We start from the raw sequence: 20,032 nt of genomic DNA, 5'->3' as shown, positions 1-20,032 counted from the left end.
CAGAGTTCCATTAGGGTAAATGCCACAACAAGTTTTCATGGGGAATACGGTCCTGTTCACTCCAGGAAAATATGGGAAACACTGCATTAAATTGTCTTCAGATTAGCTAATCACAAAAAAAAGCAACAGTTAAGCAAAAATAATTGTATTTTCTCAAAGCAGACAGAAGTAACAACCATCACATAAACAAAGCGGTTTTATCCAAGAAACACAAAATAATTCAGGACAAAAACTCACTACTGAATAGGGAAAGACAGAGATTTAACATACACTACTTGCTCAAAATTTAAAAAACAGTCAATATGTGATACGTTTTGGAAACTAGAGCTCCGATATTGCACAAGTCTATAAAAGCCTACAGTCACAGATGGTGCAGCCATACTAAGCTCTGCTGATTTCAAACTACAGACAATGCATCTACAAGTTACTCACAAAGCAAATCCTACTTCATCCTGATTTTCAATACCTCCTCCCCAAAGAATAATTTCACACTCAAAATTCCATTAGTGTTGATGAGACTCTTTCATTTGATTTTACTATTCAACTAACACATTTTCTCTAGTTCGCAATTTAAATGAATTTTTTTTAAAAAACAGAATATTTTTGAAGGACTTTTTATTTCCTAACCTTTCAATCTTGGATTTAAAACAGCCTCGCAAGTGTTATAGACATAAAAACACACACAGAGCGTTTTACGTACACTTACACATGGAAGAAATCATTTGCAAAACAACTTTCATCTATTGCTGTTTTCATTTTCTGAATGAAATACTAACTTTGATAGAAGTCCAAGGAACTTCTAAGCACGTAATCAAAGGCTGTTTTTCTATTGTTCAATTAGAACAACAGGCAAACAATAAACAACATCTTTGCACGTTAAAAGCTGCAGTATGTAGAGGAGTGACTTTTTCAACTGCTTGTTATTCTAGAACCCTCTGAATGCCAAAGGTCAGGCACAGTGGCATGGAGAGTGTCCACTCTCTTCGTGGACAGTACAGCCCATTTATGGTAGGGATTCAAGGAACTGCATAACATACCAAAAGGAAAATTCATATAGCTTAACGTTACGGATATGAGAACACAAGGGGCAGGGAGCTGGCTCAGCTGTCAGAGTGCAGCTTAACTGCTGGCAGGGAAACCCTGTTGGCTTGGGAAGAAGGAAAGTATGACTAGAAACATTTCAACAGTTCAACATGACTAGAAACATGTTGAGAACTGTTGAACATCCAGTAACTTCCAGAAAAATTTAACGTTAAATGTCACAGTTCATCCAAGATCAAGAGTAACTGATTTCATGCCCCTGTGTGTGGAAAGCATACAACCATCACATGTTCTTGGAAACTTCTTCATAAAATGTTCAGTTTTCAAGTCTTATCCGCCCTTCTGAACACCCAACTAGATATTAAAATTATCTCTATTACACAAGTACAACTCTGAAAAAGGCACATTTGTAGAGATTGATCCTGCCAGGAAATGCTACAATCCATTTAACACAACTACAAGTCAAACTTACTCCTGAATTTAATTTGTTACCTATAAAAGGACACATCCTTCACTTGAATCACTCCAGTTAATCTGACAGAATTAGCATTTATAGAAGCGTGGAGATGACAAACAGAGGGGGAATAAGACCAAACCCACCTGCATGGTGCGCAGCGTATCGACAGTCTCTACTTGTGGCACTACTTTGACCGGCTGACCCTCCCACGCACTCCAGCTGTCATCTGATTCATGGTCTTTGTCACTGTGTTTGGTCATCAGCAAGTAGGCCTCGTATGTAAGCTCATCTGAATCCTTGGAGCAATCCTTCCCAGCAGCTGCATTGAGGAGCTGCAAAATCACAGACTTCTCCCCCGCAATACTACCTGGTACAAACACTTGCAAACTCTCAAGTCCGGGAATTTGCACCTGTAGAAAAGAAATACGCTGAATGAGTGAATCTCGTTGCCTCTTATGACAAATAAAAAAGATAAAACAGGTAGTATCATTTTAAGCAACAGGAAGAATCTCCATCCTAAAAAGCTGTACAATATACATACTAAAACAATTACCTTCAGCTATTTTTGCATTGAAAGTCAAAATGCATTATAAATTATTTCTTTTATGAAAGAATGGAAATCCACTGGATCACCATTTTCAGTGACTTCTTGCTGTGTACTTCAAGTTAAACCTTCAACCTTCTATATATTCTTCTAAAGGAATATTGTTACAAAAGAAGTCCAGTTTCACATATATACTACATAGGCATGCACACATGAGTATAAAACATATTTTAAAAAGTAAATTAGTCAACAAAGAGTGGAATATTAAAAGAAAATATCCTTCAGAATTCATATATTTCGCAATTACTACAAAAGACAAAGAGTAAACAAAAAATCTGTCTAAAAGAGTATCAGTTATTCTTCTACTTTCATAAGAGCTAGATTAAGTCCAGTTAGAGCATTCTCTTTTAATAAAATACTGCTGCTACAACTTAAAAACTACTTCCAGTTATAGCCGTCACATTGCTAGAAATATTTCAACCAAGTTAGGCATCAGAAGCAGACTATAAAAACAGTAAAATAGACAGTATCTTAACTTGACATGAGGTAATTGACTCACAGTGGAGTTAAAGCCTCTATTTTCAGACTGTGATGTCATCAAGCTAAGAGAAAACACTGCACTCAGCACTTCTACCATTAGGCAGACGTATTTTATACCTAAAACTATTATAGTCTGTAGTCCAATACAAGACACTAGATGGTTGTTACTAAATGCTATATTAGATTCCCAAAACTAATGAGCGTCTGCCTGAAAAGGCTGTTAAATTTAAGCTCTCTACATGATATTAGAGGGCCAATATATAAAGTATTCATTATCAAAATGTGTGCCATATAACCCATGCATAACAGACGTGTCAAACATGAGACACAATTACATTAAGATACAATTTTTAAAAGGTCTACTAAAACTAATATGGTGTCTTGAAGCAGCAAGACCACACACTCCGGGGACAGTGTTTTTTTAAAGCAAACATATACTGATTTCCCTGGCTATTTTCCAACTCAAACAATTCACAGACCAGGGCCCTGCTGAGCTAGTTGTTTCACCCATGTATTTACAACCCTTTATGAACTTCTCTCCTATGAACTCGTTTGTGTCCCCTTAAACGAATATCTGTATTTAGGAAACATTTACGTAAATCTAACAACAACTATGTCATTAAAAAGTTAGTGCATTACTTCCCAGCTGTGAATAATATGTATATTAGAAGCATGGAAAGGCAAAAAAGAACAGCAGATCCAAATACATTTGATCTGTTGAAGCAAACAACTTCCTCAAACTACAAAAAAAGACTTGTTGAACAAGGAATTTTTAAGGAATTTTGCAAAACCACAAACATGGGACTTTACATTGCAGCAAATACAGAGCACCAAGAGCTTAACTTACTTTTGCTGTATAACAGTATTCTAGCAAGAGTTACTCTGGAACAGAACAGAGTCCCTGCATTTCTCATGTCCTTAGTACTCTCTAGGAAGCTTGCTAAAGCAGACCTCCACTATAATACTGGTGCTTTATAAAAGCAAAACACAGGTCTGTAGTCAGAGATTATCTACTCAAACATGTATCCATTCACCTTATAGATTTCAAAGCATTTGTTTCATAGCACTCACTAAGAACTGTGATTAAACAGAAAGGCTTCTCCTCAGCCACAAAGAGAATCTTTGGAAAAACAGGGAATTAGGACACTGATTTCCCAAAACATAGACTAGCATTCTCACTCATACAAACACACGTACAGAATTTGACTACCACCATTCAATATTAAATACACAACACTTTAAATGCTGAAATAAAGATATCCCATCAAAAAACTAAAGCATGCTAATATTTGACATTTTGCTTAGCATACTCAGTTCACTTTCATGCCTCTAAACCTTATTACCTCTGTGAATTTACCTTCACATACTCTTTTGTTTTCAGAGCATTCAGAAGATCTCGCACAGGGGCTGACAATGCAAATTCTGCTGCTATTTCAAGGTCCTACAAACAATGACAAAACAAAGGAATATGCTTTCAGACTAAATTTCTTAAAAGCACATAAATAAGAGAAGACTCTTAACTTACCTTCCTCAGCATTTTAGCAAAACCAAGGGCTTTGGAAGCCCTTTCTCTAGCTTCATGGAACAGCTCTTTCAGTGCTCGGCTGGTCTCTATAACAGACCTCCTGAAACATTGGTGAAATGAAATGACAATGTTTTAATACATCATGTTATACTTATGCAGCCATTAAAAAATAATTATGTACAAATATGTTAGTTAAAAGAACATAAATATTTGCAAGCAACTGACAAATAAATTGAACTTGCATAGGCACATTTTTGGTAAGAATATAAAATCTAATTCAAATATCTCACAGCCTGATCTAGAAGTTACTAGGCTAAAAAAAAAATTAGAAAAAAAAAAAAAAAAAAAGGAAAGGTTTACTACTGCACACAGAAATACAGTGATACAAGTCCATGAACCCTTGCATTTACCAAGTTTGCATTCTAAAGAATGAAATACATTATGCATCTGTAAGAGGTGGAGAAACATATGTAGGTGTTTTGTTATTATTAAAGCAAAAAGCTTAATACCTGATTTCATCTGACGCAATACTGTCATCGGCACTGGCCCAAAATTCATCACAACTGTCTTGTAGTCCAGAATCTAAAAATATTCCTGTAGACTTCAGCAGCATTCCTGCAATATCACTGCAGCAACAGAAATGGTGGAACTTCAGAGTCTTACTGGGGTAGCATGGTATCTTAAACTTCTTCCTTCTTAATGCAAGAGAGCTGTTGCCAAGCCCACGTACAGAAACAAGCAGCATCTTAGGTCCCACAGAAGCCATCTGCACCTACTGCATCCTACACCTACAGCCACTGCAATAATCCATACATTCACAAAGACTACCAGATGCTTAACGACATCTCAAGAAGCTCCATCTAGGAACCCCAAACAAGTGCTGACTTGAACACCCCAGTGGTATAAAACCACACCATAAGCAGAGGAATTAAATAAAACCTACCAAAATAGTTTTCCAGCTTGAGCTTCACCCCCTCTTATATAAGGAGTTATTTCTTTGGTGAAATTCCATTCTTCCTCTAACAGATTTTTTAAACTATGAGATGCTTGAGGTAACTGCTGCAGCATTTGGATCCAGCTTCGCATATAATCAAAGTACACCTGAACAGGGAAACAGAAAATTTAAACAGAAATTGTTACACAAGGTGTTAATGACTTTGTTTATTTAAGAAGTTCTGGTCCTTATTATACATTTTTAGAAGGTATTTCTACAATAATTTTCATTTGATCCAACTGAAAATGAGCTCCATGTTTTCACACAACAGGTGCAATTTATGGCTCAGTAAGTATTCAATTCTGTGTCTCCACAATAGCTTCCTGAAAATACTGACCACCTTGCATGCTGTGCTGCTATTTACCACTGCATTAGTGAATACTGACAGCAGCCAGAGTATTTCAAGCTGAAGTGCTGAAAAACAGTCTCTAAACCTTTTAGTAACTGGACTATGTCAAAAGGTTTTATCCAAACATATCCTCCTGGATATGGGTAAGTGCCATGAAAAGGTTTCTGAGATTCTATGTTACACTTTGTATAATGACTCTATCAAGTCTTATCTCCCACCTCTACTTAATTACTGTTGTTTTAAACCAATATAAAAAATCCACATAAGTTCAATTTTTCTTCAACCATTTGCCCTTCAAGATTATATTGAATGCAAAAAATTACCTGCAATTTGTTTCAATTCAATAATCCGTAACACCCCTCCTCAAAAAGGGTTAAAACATTTTCTATTGGTTTCAGGTATTTTCAGACTACATCATAAAAATGCCAAGATCACAGAAACATGGAATGCTTTGGGTTGAAAGGGACCTTAGGGATCATCCAGTTCCAACCCTTACCTTTCAGAGACCAACTGTAAAGAGACTTTAACTAATTGCAACAATGAATACACATTAAAAACAATGCCTATCAATTATGCATTAATGCAATGCCAATATAGTTAGATGTAATGTTAGTCAAAAATCATGTTTTATTCAATATTAAAAGGTTATTAGAAGTTTAGTTCAAACTTAGGGAATTTACAGTTCTATATATGAACCATTTTTGGTAAATACAGGCAATTTACAAGTAATACTGTGCCACAGAACAAACCCCAGCATTGCTAAAACAGCATTAGCTTCTGTGTTACCTTTATAAGTCTATTAAAACAATAAAACTGTATCAATGCAGATAAAGCAAAAAAAAAAAAAAGGCAACCATCCCTAAAAGGGATAACAGATTTCTATTAGCAGTATTCAAATTAATACACTTACTTGAACTCTCCTTTTTGAAGCTTACCATTAACATTTTATGCAGATCCTCTTCAAAAGAATCAATGTTGCAATCAATTTTTTGTAAGTCATCTAACACTTCCCGTAACATGAACTGGTAATATTGCTTCATTAAGAGTCCACCCTTCAGAACTTCTTTACACTCTCTCACTAGCTGCAAGAGAAAAACACCAAAACTGCCATCAGTTAAGACATTACTCTTAAATTCACCCCCTGTCAGCCCAGTTTGTCACTAAATAATTTCTACAGCTTTTTGAAGCAAATACACATCTGCAGGAAAGACGTCAATAGCTTTCTGGAATTATTTAATTGCAATCCCATTATTTACCACATCAGTTTAAATGGAGCCAGGGACAGATGTTTCAGACTTACTCCCTGCACAATGCCACAGCAAGCAGCTTACTGGATAATTAGTTTAGAAAGGGGCAAAAGGGCTCAAAGTCACGAAACCACCACCTTCAATGGAAGCAAGTCAGGAAAAATATGTAATGTGTTTAACATATGCTTAGAGAAACATATTACTACAGCGAATTCACTGTCAATCTCCAGGGCAGGTGCCCTCTATTCCAAAATCCATACCAGACCTGAAAACAATGAGTGGTTTGTTGTTGCTTCCCTGGGCAAAGCTAACATGAGGAAAGTTCTCTTCTCAAGGGCAGAAGGGGTCGCCTTTGGAAGGGCTGTCACCCCTCCCTGAAGGCTGTGTTTACTGAAGAGACATGCACAACCACAGGTAGAGGAGTACACAATGAGCAAGGATCATTTCAAACCTACACTAACAAATGCTTTTCTTTCAGAAGCCCTTCAAATGCTAAGTGCGTATTCTGAAATCATCATCAGTCTTTGGGTTTGACAATCCCTGATCTCTTCTGAGGGTCAGAGGGAATGGAATTGTTGGCTGATTAACATGCTCTTTAAAATTTTCTATAATAGCTCTCTTGGCAAAGTATTATATCAATATAGTGGACTCGATGTATGAGAAATTATAACGGCACGAAAGCAGAAAACATACAAGTATGCTATTAGTATGACAAGAGTCTTTGGAATCCTTTACAGGCCAGAACACATTATGTTGCTCCTTGGTGAAGAAGAAACAAGGACAATACTCTGAACTCTACAGTTCAAAATTTACCAAGTTAAGTGGAAAAGGGTAAAAAAAAAAGTAATTTTTTTATACAGCGGAAATCCAAGAGGACATTTTTATATGTCTAACATGTCATATACCTTAAAGTGAATGTCCTTCACTCTACTCAATCACATCCAGTGTACTTTTGTGTTAACCTATGGGGGTTTTTTTCCCTTCAATACATGTCCATTCCAAAGTAAACCGAAAAACTTCATTTAAAATGCAGTTTATTTAAATAATACTCTTTTACAGGGGTATGCTATTGAGTAACAGAACATAGGACTCACCAAAAAAAAAAAACCAAAAACACTAGAGCTAATTTTAGTGTTAACTTTTGAAACTGAAATTCACAAGGCAGCAGCCAAACAAAATTTTGGTGTATAATGAGCAGATGAAAGAATATACAGCTTAAACTGAAAATATTATCATTATTATTGGTTTTGATTTTTGTTTAGGTCGTTTATACAATAAATTATTTTCTCAAAGTAGGTGAGGCAAGACAAACAATACCAAATTTAACAATCAAACAGAAATAACCCAGATCCACATACACACATCCACCTCCCAACACGAATGCCGAATTTCAGAACCAACTTCAACTATTCAGGTACTAAACTGTCATTAAAAGAGAATGGCTCTCTCCAATAACACAGTATTATCAGGATTACAACAGCTAGTACTGAAAGTGAAACTTGGACAAACAGGAAGAAAGCAGCAAGAAAGGACAGGAGAAAAGGCACATTGTTAAAGGCATATTAGCTGTGTTTGTTTTCTTTTTGTGTATACGCCTTTTATTGAAAATCAGATTAATATTTTTAATACAATTGACTTGCTAATAATACAAAAGTTTAACATCACCTTGAAAAAGTTGAGTAACAAGACTAGCATACCTGATACATTCACATGGCACTGCTACATATTTCAAATGGTACCAAAAAGCAAAAGACACTTAAAGGTCTCAGTGCCTCAAATAAGATTCACTTGGTCAATCACTACAAAAAAAACAGACTGTGCTGTGCTACTTGCATACAAATAACAATTTTGGGATTGGGTTTGTTCAGCCTTGAAAAGAAAATATGCAAAGGGAATTTAATCACAGAACTCCAATGCCTAGAGGGCAGTTGCAGGGAAAAGTACAACAATGAAGCACTGGCTCTGGCCCTCAATGCAGAGAAAGCCAATGCACAACAGCCTACTCAGAAGACCATCTTACAGAAGGAAATGGAGCAGTGCCACTTCCAGAATTCTGTGCTGCAGCACCAGCTCTTCTTCCTCAATAATACCTTGAAAGAACTGAAACATTTTATGTCTGTAGTTAAGGTGGCCCAGCTGTCTTCAGCTGTGTACAAGTTCTGTACCCCTGGCCAGGAGAGCACCATGACTGAAGATAACTGGGTTGATCATATTTCAGATGGTCACCTTCTGAGGGCTACAGTGTGATGCAGGACATTGATGAGGTCCCCTCTCAGCTGTCTCATCTCAAGGCTGAACAGGCCCAAACCCCTCAAGCCTTTCCTCGCAGGAGAGATGTTCCAAGCCCCCAATCATCTTTGTCCTCCACTGGACCCAGTCCGGGAGCTCCACGTCTCTCTTGTGGAAGAGCTCAGAACTGGACACAGCAGGCCTGATGCACCTCACTGGGGCTTGAGTAGAAGGGCAACATCACCTCCCTCAACCTGCTGACAATGCTCTGATATAATAAAACTACTTAATTTGGGGATCAACCTAATTGTAGGACCCAGCTTCCAGAAGGTAGGACCAGAGTATCTCTTCTCTGTAATACTCTGAACTTCCAGAATAACAGAGACTCCTGGACTCTCCTTTTGAGCTTGCTCAAGATTTTAGGCATTATAATTCTTCAGGAAACTAACAGATCAATTTGTGAAAAATCCTCCACAGTGCCTCTGCCTGTTGAGAAATATTGTGTGGGACAGGAAGTATTTGCTGAGTTGAATTCATTTTTTCAATGTCATTAGTAAGGCAGTGTCCACCACCAAAATAGTCTGGTACAAACACATTGTCTTCCAGGAAGTGTAATTTTCACTTAACTTGGGAGTCCACAAGGAGCACACTAGATGTTAAGGGGAAAAAAAAATATCATCCCGTCTCTGAAGGGTGCAACTGTGCTTAACAGCAGAGTACGGTACGCAACGTATTACTCTGTTATTATTATCAACTGTTATGGTTGAAATTGTGGGTTTCAGTCAATGGGGAGAGCATAGCGGGGGAAGGAAGAGCAGACAAATTTATCTGGGAGCAAAAGGTAACAAAGCAATGGATTTTGGAACTGCAAATAACTGGAATGTGAGATCATCATCAGTCGAAGAGCTTATTTAGATGTCTGCTCCTAGAGACCATCTGACAAAACCTCGATTTGGTTTATGCTTGCCAGGATGCGGGGTGATCAGATAAATTTAGTAGGTCCTGGACTACACTTTGAAAACTGTCATTGAACTAAACAGCCTTCATTGTACCTGACAGCCTCTAGAAAATAAATCCTCATACAATATTCTCAACCAGTGACAGGACTGACAATCTTGGGTCACTATCCACAGAAAATAATACAACAGGCTGAGGAAGATTTTTTAATTTCATTTCTCTTCTTAATTAGCTTTCACTGTGTGACTACTGCACGTTAGCAGATGTCTTACATTCACAAGAGAAAAAATCAAATCAAAGTAAAAAGAGAAATAGAGACCCTTAAAACTACTTATACTGCTTAAGAAACCCAAACAGAGGAAGATGTGCTAGAGAAGATTATACAGCTTATAATGCAAATGGAACCAATATTGTTTACTTTTGTTGGCTAATAATATTTTTAATCACTTATTTTGATATGGAAGCCTAAATCAGAGAGCTATACATGACCAGTTATTTATTATGCAAAAAGCAGATCTCCATAGGAAATACAAAACTACTCACAAAACCCATAATTATAAACCAATTTCTTACACTAATCCTCTTTAAACTGACACACTGTCATAATGAAATGACAAAATATTTCAAACAGGAAATATATATTAAAAAAACAATTGAAGCAAACCTGTTTAATACTCAAAAGAGATGGTTCCCCAGCAGGTCTTTGTTCCAACCTCAGCTTGAGACATTCATGGATAACATTGAGCAGGACTCGGCAGAGAACCAAGAATGCAGGTTCAAAAGATGGCAAATCCATGGATTTCAACTCCTCCCATGATACAGCACTGCATTTTTGCTCGCAACAAGGTGGGAAATTTAGTAACTGCACATAATCTGAACACAACATGGGATCTGGAAATTCTGAAAACTAACAAAAAATAGGTATCATGAAAAGGATCCTTAGAAGTCTTTTGGAGTTTGGATTTGTTTAAAGTAGCATGCACAGAAGTATGTTTTTAAAAGGTACCAGTCTAATAGCTGCCAAGTCAACCACACAAGTTTCAAGATTATATCATTGGGGGATTTTTAAAGCTAATTTCTTTTTTAAGGATCATCAGCCTCACGAAAAACAACTATGGACCCTTGGGAATTAACAAAATGACTTTATGTTTCTGTTATGGCATTATCTAGAGAAACAAGTGTACACTAAGCTACATCAGGTACATAACCTCATTTCTTTTCAAATATGTAATGTATATATTAACATAAAACTCCACATTGTAAATGAATACAATATTCAAAAAAAATGTCACTAGCTAAACTAACACAAAGTACTGAAAAAGTAATTTTTGAATTTTGGCTGATTTTTTGTTTTGGGGATTTGGGGTGGTTTGTTTTGGTTTTTTTCAAATAATAAACTTACTTTTCATTTAAATTAAGATTCCATTTCAATAAAATTACTTTTCTAATTACAGAAAACAATTGAGACTATGAAATAATCATCCTAGAAATCTAAAGCATATCCCTCACGATAACATTCTAAGCAAGGCTGTACATGGAGGTACTCTGGGGTTTAGGTCAGAAAGAAAAGTTGGACTGCCGAACATGTATAGCTCCAAAAGATAGCAACGCACTGGGCATCATTTAAGGATAAGATTTGTTTCAGATTAAGTTTGTTTTATTCTTATTCTCATTTCTCAGCTGCTAACCATGACATCCAGATACCCTTCATTCATTTAGTAGACATAACTAACACCTTCTAGGTTTTTGTTCTGCCAAACTTAAATACCATCTTTATAAAAGGGAGAAAAATATTACCAGTAATTTGAGAATGATAATGATAAATGATAAAACTGCTGCCTAGAAAGTTTAAAAAAACCTTTTAAGCTCATAATCTAGCAGAAAATTAAAACACATTTAAAAACATATCTTCTTAGATGGAATATTAATGTCTTCTTTTTACTCTCTTTAAAAGTTATATAGCACCAGAATAGTATCAGAGCTAAAGATTTTTATACAAGAAGTTTTCATTAACAAATAGATCATGAAAATGCTACACTTCCACAGCACAAAAAAAAAAAAAAAAAAAAAAAACCACAACCAAACACAATCCTCATGGTGATGCAAATATAGTTTGGGGAAATTCAATTCTTATAAAAATATTATAGAACTAATCTATGAGCAAAAAAAAGCACAGCCAAATTGAATAAATTTGTAATATCCTTTTCTAGCATCAAGGATAACATTAAATTACAGTAGGGCTTAGAACTAGACACCTAAACTTCTATTGTTCAAACTGACTCATCTTAGTCTTCTGCAGACTTAATCTGAAGTGTTTCAAATACTTCTTATAAAACCTCAAGAAAAAACTCTAAGCCATTTATTGAGATCATACAAAAAAACCATACTCAAAAGTGCAGCCAGTTGAGTAAACAACAAGGGTACACAAGCTTAAATATGTTCTATTAAAATAACACCCAATTTCATATGCTAAAGTTAGAAATATTATCCATCTTCACCAAGAATGAAATTGCACACAGAATGGACTCTAATGCCTAGAGCCTTGTTAAAGTATCAGAGCCTACAGTGGAATCAAACATGTTTTAGAAAACACTAAGACCAGGAATATGTATAAAGATTTACACATTTTTAGGATGAAAGTAGCATTAAAATGTATACAGTGGAAGAATCCAGAAAGCACATTTTAGATGTGTTTTAGACACCGTTTAAGCAACAATAGAAACAAAAGTATGTCCAGAGACTTAGAAGGGTAAGTATACACATAAACACAGAGTGAAGTTACAAAAGTAACAGAAACAATAAAGATTAACATAATACTAACAACTTTGTCTACATACAAATATACTGAACTGCACTAAAAAAAAAATGACACCACATTCAAAGTACTGTCAGGTGCAAAGATGAAGCAACTGAAACCCATCTCAGTATAAAATCATATTTTGCTGCAGAAAGTACCACAATTCTGACAGAGTTTTTTGTGGTTTTTTCTGATAACGTCCTTTAAATGTTGGTGCAGGAAAGTTTACAATTCATAACATTCACCTTTACATTCTATTCTTAAAAGAGAATAATATTCCAAAGAAGAGGTGGTAATTACTGAAAACGAACGTTTAAAGTAGTCACAAGGGTAGAGAAGAGAGAAAAGATTAACCTCACATCTTATACAAGTCATTCAACACTACGTTACTAGAAAGTTTAACTCTGAAGTTGCAGCAAAAACTCTAGCTACTTAATGCTTCATTAACATGTTTCAAAAACCCTTATGCAGTCAAAACTTTTGAGGTATTTAGCAGTTTAAAAAATATATTCAAAGTCCATTTTCAATACCCCCCATATTATGTCTTGTTTACTTTGATTTTTTTTTAATTTATTTCAATCTATATATTAAGCTGAACTTTCTAAGTGTAGGTGGTTTGGAGGTGCTTCTGGTTACTGTAACAGGATACCTGCAAGCTTTGCTTAGGCAAATGTTGACACATTTCTAATGCAAATTTTCTAAAACACAAGCTGAAATCAATTAAGAGAATAAATAAAAATTCAACTGTTTCATTTCTACAGTAAAATCTACACTAGTAACAGCACAAATAAAAACTTTCAAAATCAAATAGATTTACATTTATAAATTTATTCCTCCTAAAAAAAAAAATCTCTAAGGGAGATCAAGAATTCTTATTCCTTTTGCAAACGGGACAATCAACATTAAGAGCTCTGCAATGTTTTAAAGACCACATATGGTATCTGTATCAGAATGGGCACATTGGCTAAGAGACGCCTTCGTCCAGAATTCACAGAGCCACTTTACCAAGGAGAGCAAGTAATCCTCACCACCAATTTTTCCTAGCATAAAAACGCCTACAAGTTAGATAACAGTTTATATTAAGTAACAATACTCTGCCTTGAAAGAATTAGTGACCACATCTTACAATATGAAACTACTGTCCTTCACTTACTGCTTAATTCCTACATTGGTTTTATTAACACACATTCTTAATTAAGAATATAAAATGACCCAAAGAAAAATAATAATTAAGCTAAAAGCCAGCTAAAGAATGCAATATGCTAACATGACTTGTTTTCATAGATTTCAAGGTTGAGTCCATTAATTTGTCCCATCTCTCCTCAGGCATAATGTGCCACCACAGTACTTCATTTATGTGGACAAGAAAAACCATCAAAAAGAAATATAGCAACATTTTTATAAAGAATGTCTCGCAGAAAAACATCCAGTCTTGAAGACAAGAAAAATTACCGCCTCCATAGCTGAGTTTTCTCACAATTCGTGTCAGGCCTGATTTTCCACAGTGAGTTTTCTGACTTGTTGATTTAGACATCAGAAAATATAATGAACGAAGATGTTATCACAAAAAATGTCATTTCAATTACAAACAAGAACAGAGAACTAGCTTGGGTTTAACACAAATTCCATCAAATGACGGATTCCTTTCTGTGGAAGGAGAACTGGGCTCCAAATCATAATATATGCTGTTTTTCAAAAACCAACTAAGCAACCAAAATGTTCATAAGATCCCAATTCCTACATTTTCAGTTAGGAACAATACTGCAAGGAGGTACTCCTGTTATCCATTCACGCTAGTAACCTACCTCCAGCTGGTGATCGCTCCTTACCAACGCCATACGGGCCCTTTGCAATGAACCATGCATTAGCTTGTGCAGTCTTAAAATTAGTTTCCTTAACCCCATTTGCTTCAGTGCTTTATCAACAAACGGCCTGTAAATAGAAGTCAAACAGTGTTGGCTGCAGCTTCCCTCAGCATTGCATTCTGGAATAACCCAGGAAGCAGAGTCATCCTCAGATTCAAGCCTATCAAGCCTCCTTGAAAAACGGTCCTGAAAGTCAAAATTTGGCTTATTAGTAAAATTGTTCTTGATGGCTTGCCTAAGCTCCTCAACATTCTCCTCAGAGATTTGTTCTTCACCATCACTCTCCTCTGTGCATGTTCCTGAGGATTCCTTTATTTCTGTTTCCCTATCAATGTCTTCATCGTCTGGATTATTGTCCTTAGACAGTCGAGGAGAAGGAATTTCAAACACTGGCCAGCCAATGTCAGAAAGATTTTTGATGCCCAATACAGTTCCCATAATCCTTAGCTTCTGGTTTAAGTCTTTTGTAATATTTAACCATAGACAGAGCGCCTGCACCCTGTCTTGAAAGTCCTTTGCAGCATACTTTTCGTAGTCCTTTTGAAGAGCCTGCAGAGATGGATAAAGTGCCTCCATGTACTCCAGCAGCTCCATTATTCGCTTTACCTGCTCAAATGAGACCCGCTGGCGATGGAGGTGTTCGTGGTAACTTGAGTAACCCAAAGCACTAGTTCCATGTGTTGATTTGCAAACTCCTTCTCCTGAAGTACCATTGAGACTGGCTCCATTTTTTACAGAGGAGAAGCTTCCATAGTCCACTTTGAAAGTGAGGATTTCATTGATGATATCAGGGATAGCTTGACGGGCTGCATAGAGATAGAGGTCTTGGTCATTAATGCTCCGGCCAGCATGCCAAGCTTGCAGCTCCAGCCAGATCAGTTCATTGGATCGGTTCAACCAGACAGAGGAGGTGTTTTCCTGTCCTCTCTGTTCCCTGTCCTTTTTCTTGGAGACTGAGGTAAGTTTTAACAAAAGCCGCAGGGTTTCAAAGAATTTCAACCGATCTGCCGGGCAATCAGTCCTAGAAGTCTGGCGTGTAGTTCTGGGTATTGGCATGGGCACAGAGACTGGAAGCTTGGCATGGCTACAGCCAAGGCTGAGGTAAGGCTTATTGAGATCAACATCTGGAATTGTTTTTTTTGGCAGAGATCCACCAACTGAGTCTAACATAAACGAGCACTGCACATTTTTCTTGTGATCTCGTTCTGTCGTCCTTAGGGCATCTCTGATCTTTTTCCCTTGCTTATAGCTGTGCTCCTCCACATTCTCAATGGTTTTCCCATTGTCTTTATGCAAAGACTGAGATGGCACACTCATCTTTTCTGTAAGCAAAGAAAAGAGAATGTGACTGCAGCAACAAGAATAAGCATTTTTCAATTCAGTTCCCAATCACTTTTCTTACGTTGAGCATAAAAATGTTTAATATCAATAAAACAAAATAGGTATGGCTAGAAGTAAAATGTAGTCTTATTATTAGGAATTTCCACTACTATACCCTAAACCAAAGGATTGTTTCTTTTTCTCTTGCTTTACCTCTTTTGTATAAAGGACCTCCAAGAATTCTCGTCTTGAGTATGCCATCTACTGAGAACTGAGTATGATCAAAAGGAAAAGAATGGTTTCCAAGCTCATTTTACATGCATTTGTCACACAACCTCCCAAACAAAAAAAGTGCAACAAAGCTTTATTACAGCATCGAAGTCAAACTATTAAAGAGACTCCATTGCACTGGCAATTTCATAAAAGCTGGAGCATATATAGATTTTTTAATTTAGCTTGAATGCACCAATCCTGCCTCTTGGGAAGGCTGATCTTGGTTCTGTGAACCCCTCTGTAATCTGAACACGCTGCCTTAGCACCTTGAGCCTACCTTCCCACTGTCACAACACACAAACACTTGTTTTCTTCCTCACTATGGACAACAACTCTTTCCCACCTGAAAGTGCAATCTCCTCCTCGCTCCCCGTTCTTTCCTCATGAGCAGCAAACCCTGACACTTTTCCGCAAAACTATGAAAAGCACTTCGATCTAGGTCTTGCAGATCAGAATAGGAGGAACTGCTTGGCATGAAAAAGAGTGATTTTCTCTCAGAAGTGGTGATGGACAGAAGGGTTCCAACTGATCAGCAGCTGGAATACAACAAGCTCCATGGTCACAGGGCCTCTGCTCACTCAAGAACGGAAAAGACTTTCAGAATGATGGCTGAATACTTTGTCTATTTTTACTGACCACAGAGCTAAGCCAGGCAAAATGCAGGAATGGGCATTTTTCATTGGCAGGACAGCAGACTAAAAATGGAGCTTGACAGAGATGAAACATACATCCTCTCCACAAAGACTTTAGGTAGATTAGAAATGAATCAACGTCTAACAGCACTCTGATGTTAAAGATTTTGGTGGCCTTGCAAAATAAATTAAAATCCTACTACATGTAAAGATCACTTTCTTAACTTACATTCCAGATAGGAAAACCTCTAGATCACTTCAGTTTGTATTTTTAACATGTTATTCTTCCTTATCAATCTTCAGATTCCCCACACCATCAAAGCACATTTAAAGAAAGGTAAGTTTAAAAATATTCATTATTTGACATCCAAAAATCTGTAATACTGGAATGTTCATCATTCTTAACATAGACTAGGCATAATAATCTAAAAAATGCCTCAAAATCCTCTCATCAAACAGACACCAATGATTCAAATATACCTGAAAGTCCTACAATAAATTAATATCAATGCTATAACTGTATTGCAGTATTGTAATACAGATTACAATTAATTAGCAAAAAAGGTCAGCTGTACTAAAATTTTGAGTTATGATTACTTTTAATGCTATAAAGGGCAGTGTGTTTCACAACTAAGCCAGTATCAGTTGATGACAGGGAGCATGTGGTGGAGTCTGAGATCTTGAACAGGTCATTAAAAGAAAATATTACAAAATTAATGTGAATAACATGGTAGGGGTAGGAAAACAGGGTGAACAGTGGCTCCCTTTCAAGTATGAAGCTGCAAAAATTTTATACTAAAAAGCAGACATAGGCACTGCTTTTATGTGCTACATGGAGAAGCTAACACTTCAGTAAGTAAGCAAGCATTCATGGAGTTCAGGAGACACAGGTAGATCTTACAAGCACCTCTGAAATGCATTTAGCTCAGAAAAATGTGAGCCCCATAGTTCTTAGGCTACAGGAGAAACAATTCAGAAACTTAACAGATTATTGCATCAATTTATGCTTGGATACTAAATGCAAGTTATAAGGAACTTGGTGTGACAGAAATGGAACAATCAAGTATCAGATGTACAAGTAAGCCAAGCCCCTAATCCCCAAAATCCTTTCAGTTGTCTAAATAAAGATACTTTAAATCTTATTTGTAAGATTTGAAAAGTTATTTCAAATTTACTTTTTTAAGTGATTAGTTACATACAACCAACTCCTGAATGAATTTGCTTACTGAAATATAATCATTCAAGCTCAGTGCATACACATTCAAGGTCAATGAATTACTCCACAGGGTTTTGGGATGGTTTTCCTTTACCTCTTCATAATACAGAACAACTGTTCTGAAATGGTACACACAGGCTAAGTCAAAAGTCAAAAAAAAAAAAAAAAAAAAAACACCACACAACCAAACAACCTGTGAACTTTCCAGAAAAAGATACTTTACACACTATCCAATTAATCAGAAAAAAAAATATATATATATTAAGATACTCATGATAACAAAGAATAGGATATTATCATGCCAGAAGTAAGACCCACGCCCCTCACAAATAGAAAGATCTTGCTCCAAAACCTCAAAATCTATGAGCAGGAAAGGTATCAACCTTCTATGTGTACTTAGAAGCAAAGGTTAACAATGAAATATAATACATTAAATTTCTTTAGTATCACAATGTCTTTGTTTAGAAACTAATTATTTTTTAAAGCACATAATGAAATGACAACAAAAAAATCACCAAAAGCAAGAGAAGTTTACACAACCACAGGGTTAAAATAGAGTTAATGTTGCAACAGAATTTTACAGAAGGCTTTTAAATGTGTCTTTTAGCAAAGTTAAAGAGGTTCAATAATTCCAATGCCTACAGTTAACTGGCAAGAGTAACGAGATTTCTCTTATTTCACATAAGGAAGAGATATTTTGGTGATTGTTCTCTTCAGTGACGTTATTTGGAGGTTGAACGAAGTGAAAGGGAAACGGAAGCTTTCGAAAATGCTTGTATTGGCACTTCTTTTATTATGAACTTGCATTCCACAGCTCTACACAATCAAAGAATTGACTATATTCCTGTTTTCACCCCAAACAATTTACCTTTTTCTTCCCTACATTTTACCTCAAAAATGTTATCCCTGCTAGGCACTCTAATTTTCCCTTGTTCCATTTGAAGCGATTTTAAAAATTGCTTCCAAAACATTAACTGCCAATACTCAAGCTGCCGTAACTCTGGCACATAATTGTCTGATATAGTTTGTTATCTGTTAAAAAAAAATATTAAACAAACAACAACAAAAAACCCACACAAAACCATAATTGTATTCTGTATGAACACAATGAACATACAATCTTACATGGCTTTTTTGCACCCATGCAATTTCAACAACAGAAAAATTACATTTAGTTTAAAGGTTTTATTATTTGGTACCATTACTTAGCACGATTAGGAAAGAAAACACACACCAAGTATGGGTTTCCCCCCATTATCTCTTCATACTGAAGCATCAGAAGCAAGCAAGAGTAACTACACTTTAAGCGCTTCACTGACATTAAAGAATAATCACTGAAAAGTGTATTTTGCAATGAACAGCCTGTGAAGTGCTTCAGGACATGAAAACTGAGCAGAAAACCAACTACACCATTACTACATGTCACAGAATCACAGGAAAAAAGTGATTAAAAATACTTCTGAAAGTCATTTTGTCCAGCTTTCTGCTCAAAACTAGGTTTATTTCAAAACTTGTGTAGCCTGCTCATGATCTTAACCAGTTCTGTTTTAGAAATCTCCAAAGATAGGCATTCCACTATCCAACAATCCCTCTGGCGAACTGTTCATTGTTTCAGCACTCTCATAGCAAAATATTTCTTCTAATGCCCAAGAGTCTTCCTTTATTGCAATTCACAACAGCTGCCTCCTGTTCTTCCACTGTACCTCATCATCCAGCTCCAGCTTCTGTACAACCCCTCCACACCAGGTAACAACAGGCTACTGCTATGACTGATCATTTTAGGGAAAAACCAAGGCACCAGCCCTACCTTTCAAAGTGGAGCGGCCAGCAGGTCGGCTGACATTATTTTTCTGATGCTTTGTTGACATACGCTTCATCTGGCGGGGCGTGCTAGGGGGAGAAGCGCCATAGAAAGTGTCAGCACTTGCTTCATCTGATAATTCCTCGGGGTCAGATTCGGAGATCTTCGAAGTAGCATCTTCTGATTTGCATTCTTTCCTGCAGAGAACAAGACAAACCATTACATTCAAGATAAAGAAATTTTAC

At 36.4% G+C, this 20,032-nt stretch overlaps 1 protein-coding gene across 9 annotated transcripts in view; it reads right to left on the bottom strand.

Moving 5' to 3' along the window:
• Nucleotides 1-20,032, bottom strand: part of MAP3K4 (mitogen-activated protein kinase kinase kinase 4) — a 65,394-nt gene that overhangs the window by 31,886 nt on the left and 13,476 nt on the right. For 8 of the 9 annotated variants that reach the window (XR_009207636.1, XM_040058524.2, XM_040058526.2 and 5 more), the window contains exons 2-10: nt 19,794-19,984; nt 14,486-15,867; nt 10,548-10,790; nt 6,386-6,532; nt 5,051-5,208; nt 4,617-4,733; nt 4,108-4,207; nt 3,940-4,023; nt 1,642-1,908 (exon numbers count right to left, since the gene is read on the bottom strand). Coding sequence is in view for 8 of the 9 variants with exons in the window: in XM_040058524.2 (XP_039914458.1) it covers nt 1,642-1,908; nt 3,940-4,023; nt 4,108-4,207; nt 4,617-4,733; nt 5,051-5,208; nt 6,386-6,532; nt 10,548-10,790; nt 14,486-15,867; nt 19,794-19,984 (2,689 nt within the window). In the remaining variant the exon portion in view is untranslated. The remainder of the gene's footprint in view (nt 1-1,641; nt 1,909-3,939; nt 4,024-4,107; nt 4,208-4,616; nt 4,734-5,050; nt 5,209-6,385; nt 6,533-10,547; nt 10,791-14,485; nt 15,868-19,793; nt 19,985-20,032) is intronic. The other variant, XM_058419763.1, reaches the window with a different exon arrangement.

The sequence above is a fragment of the Hirundo rustica genome, chromosome 3 (genome assembly GCF_015227805.2).
Source record: "Hirundo rustica isolate bHirRus1 chromosome 3, bHirRus1.pri.v3, whole genome shotgun sequence".
Taxonomy (NCBI): Eukaryota; Metazoa; Chordata; class Aves; order Passeriformes; family Hirundinidae; genus Hirundo; species Hirundo rustica.
The sequence above is the reverse complement of the archived record's forward strand: the minus strand, read 5'-3'. Positions and strand labels throughout refer to the sequence as shown.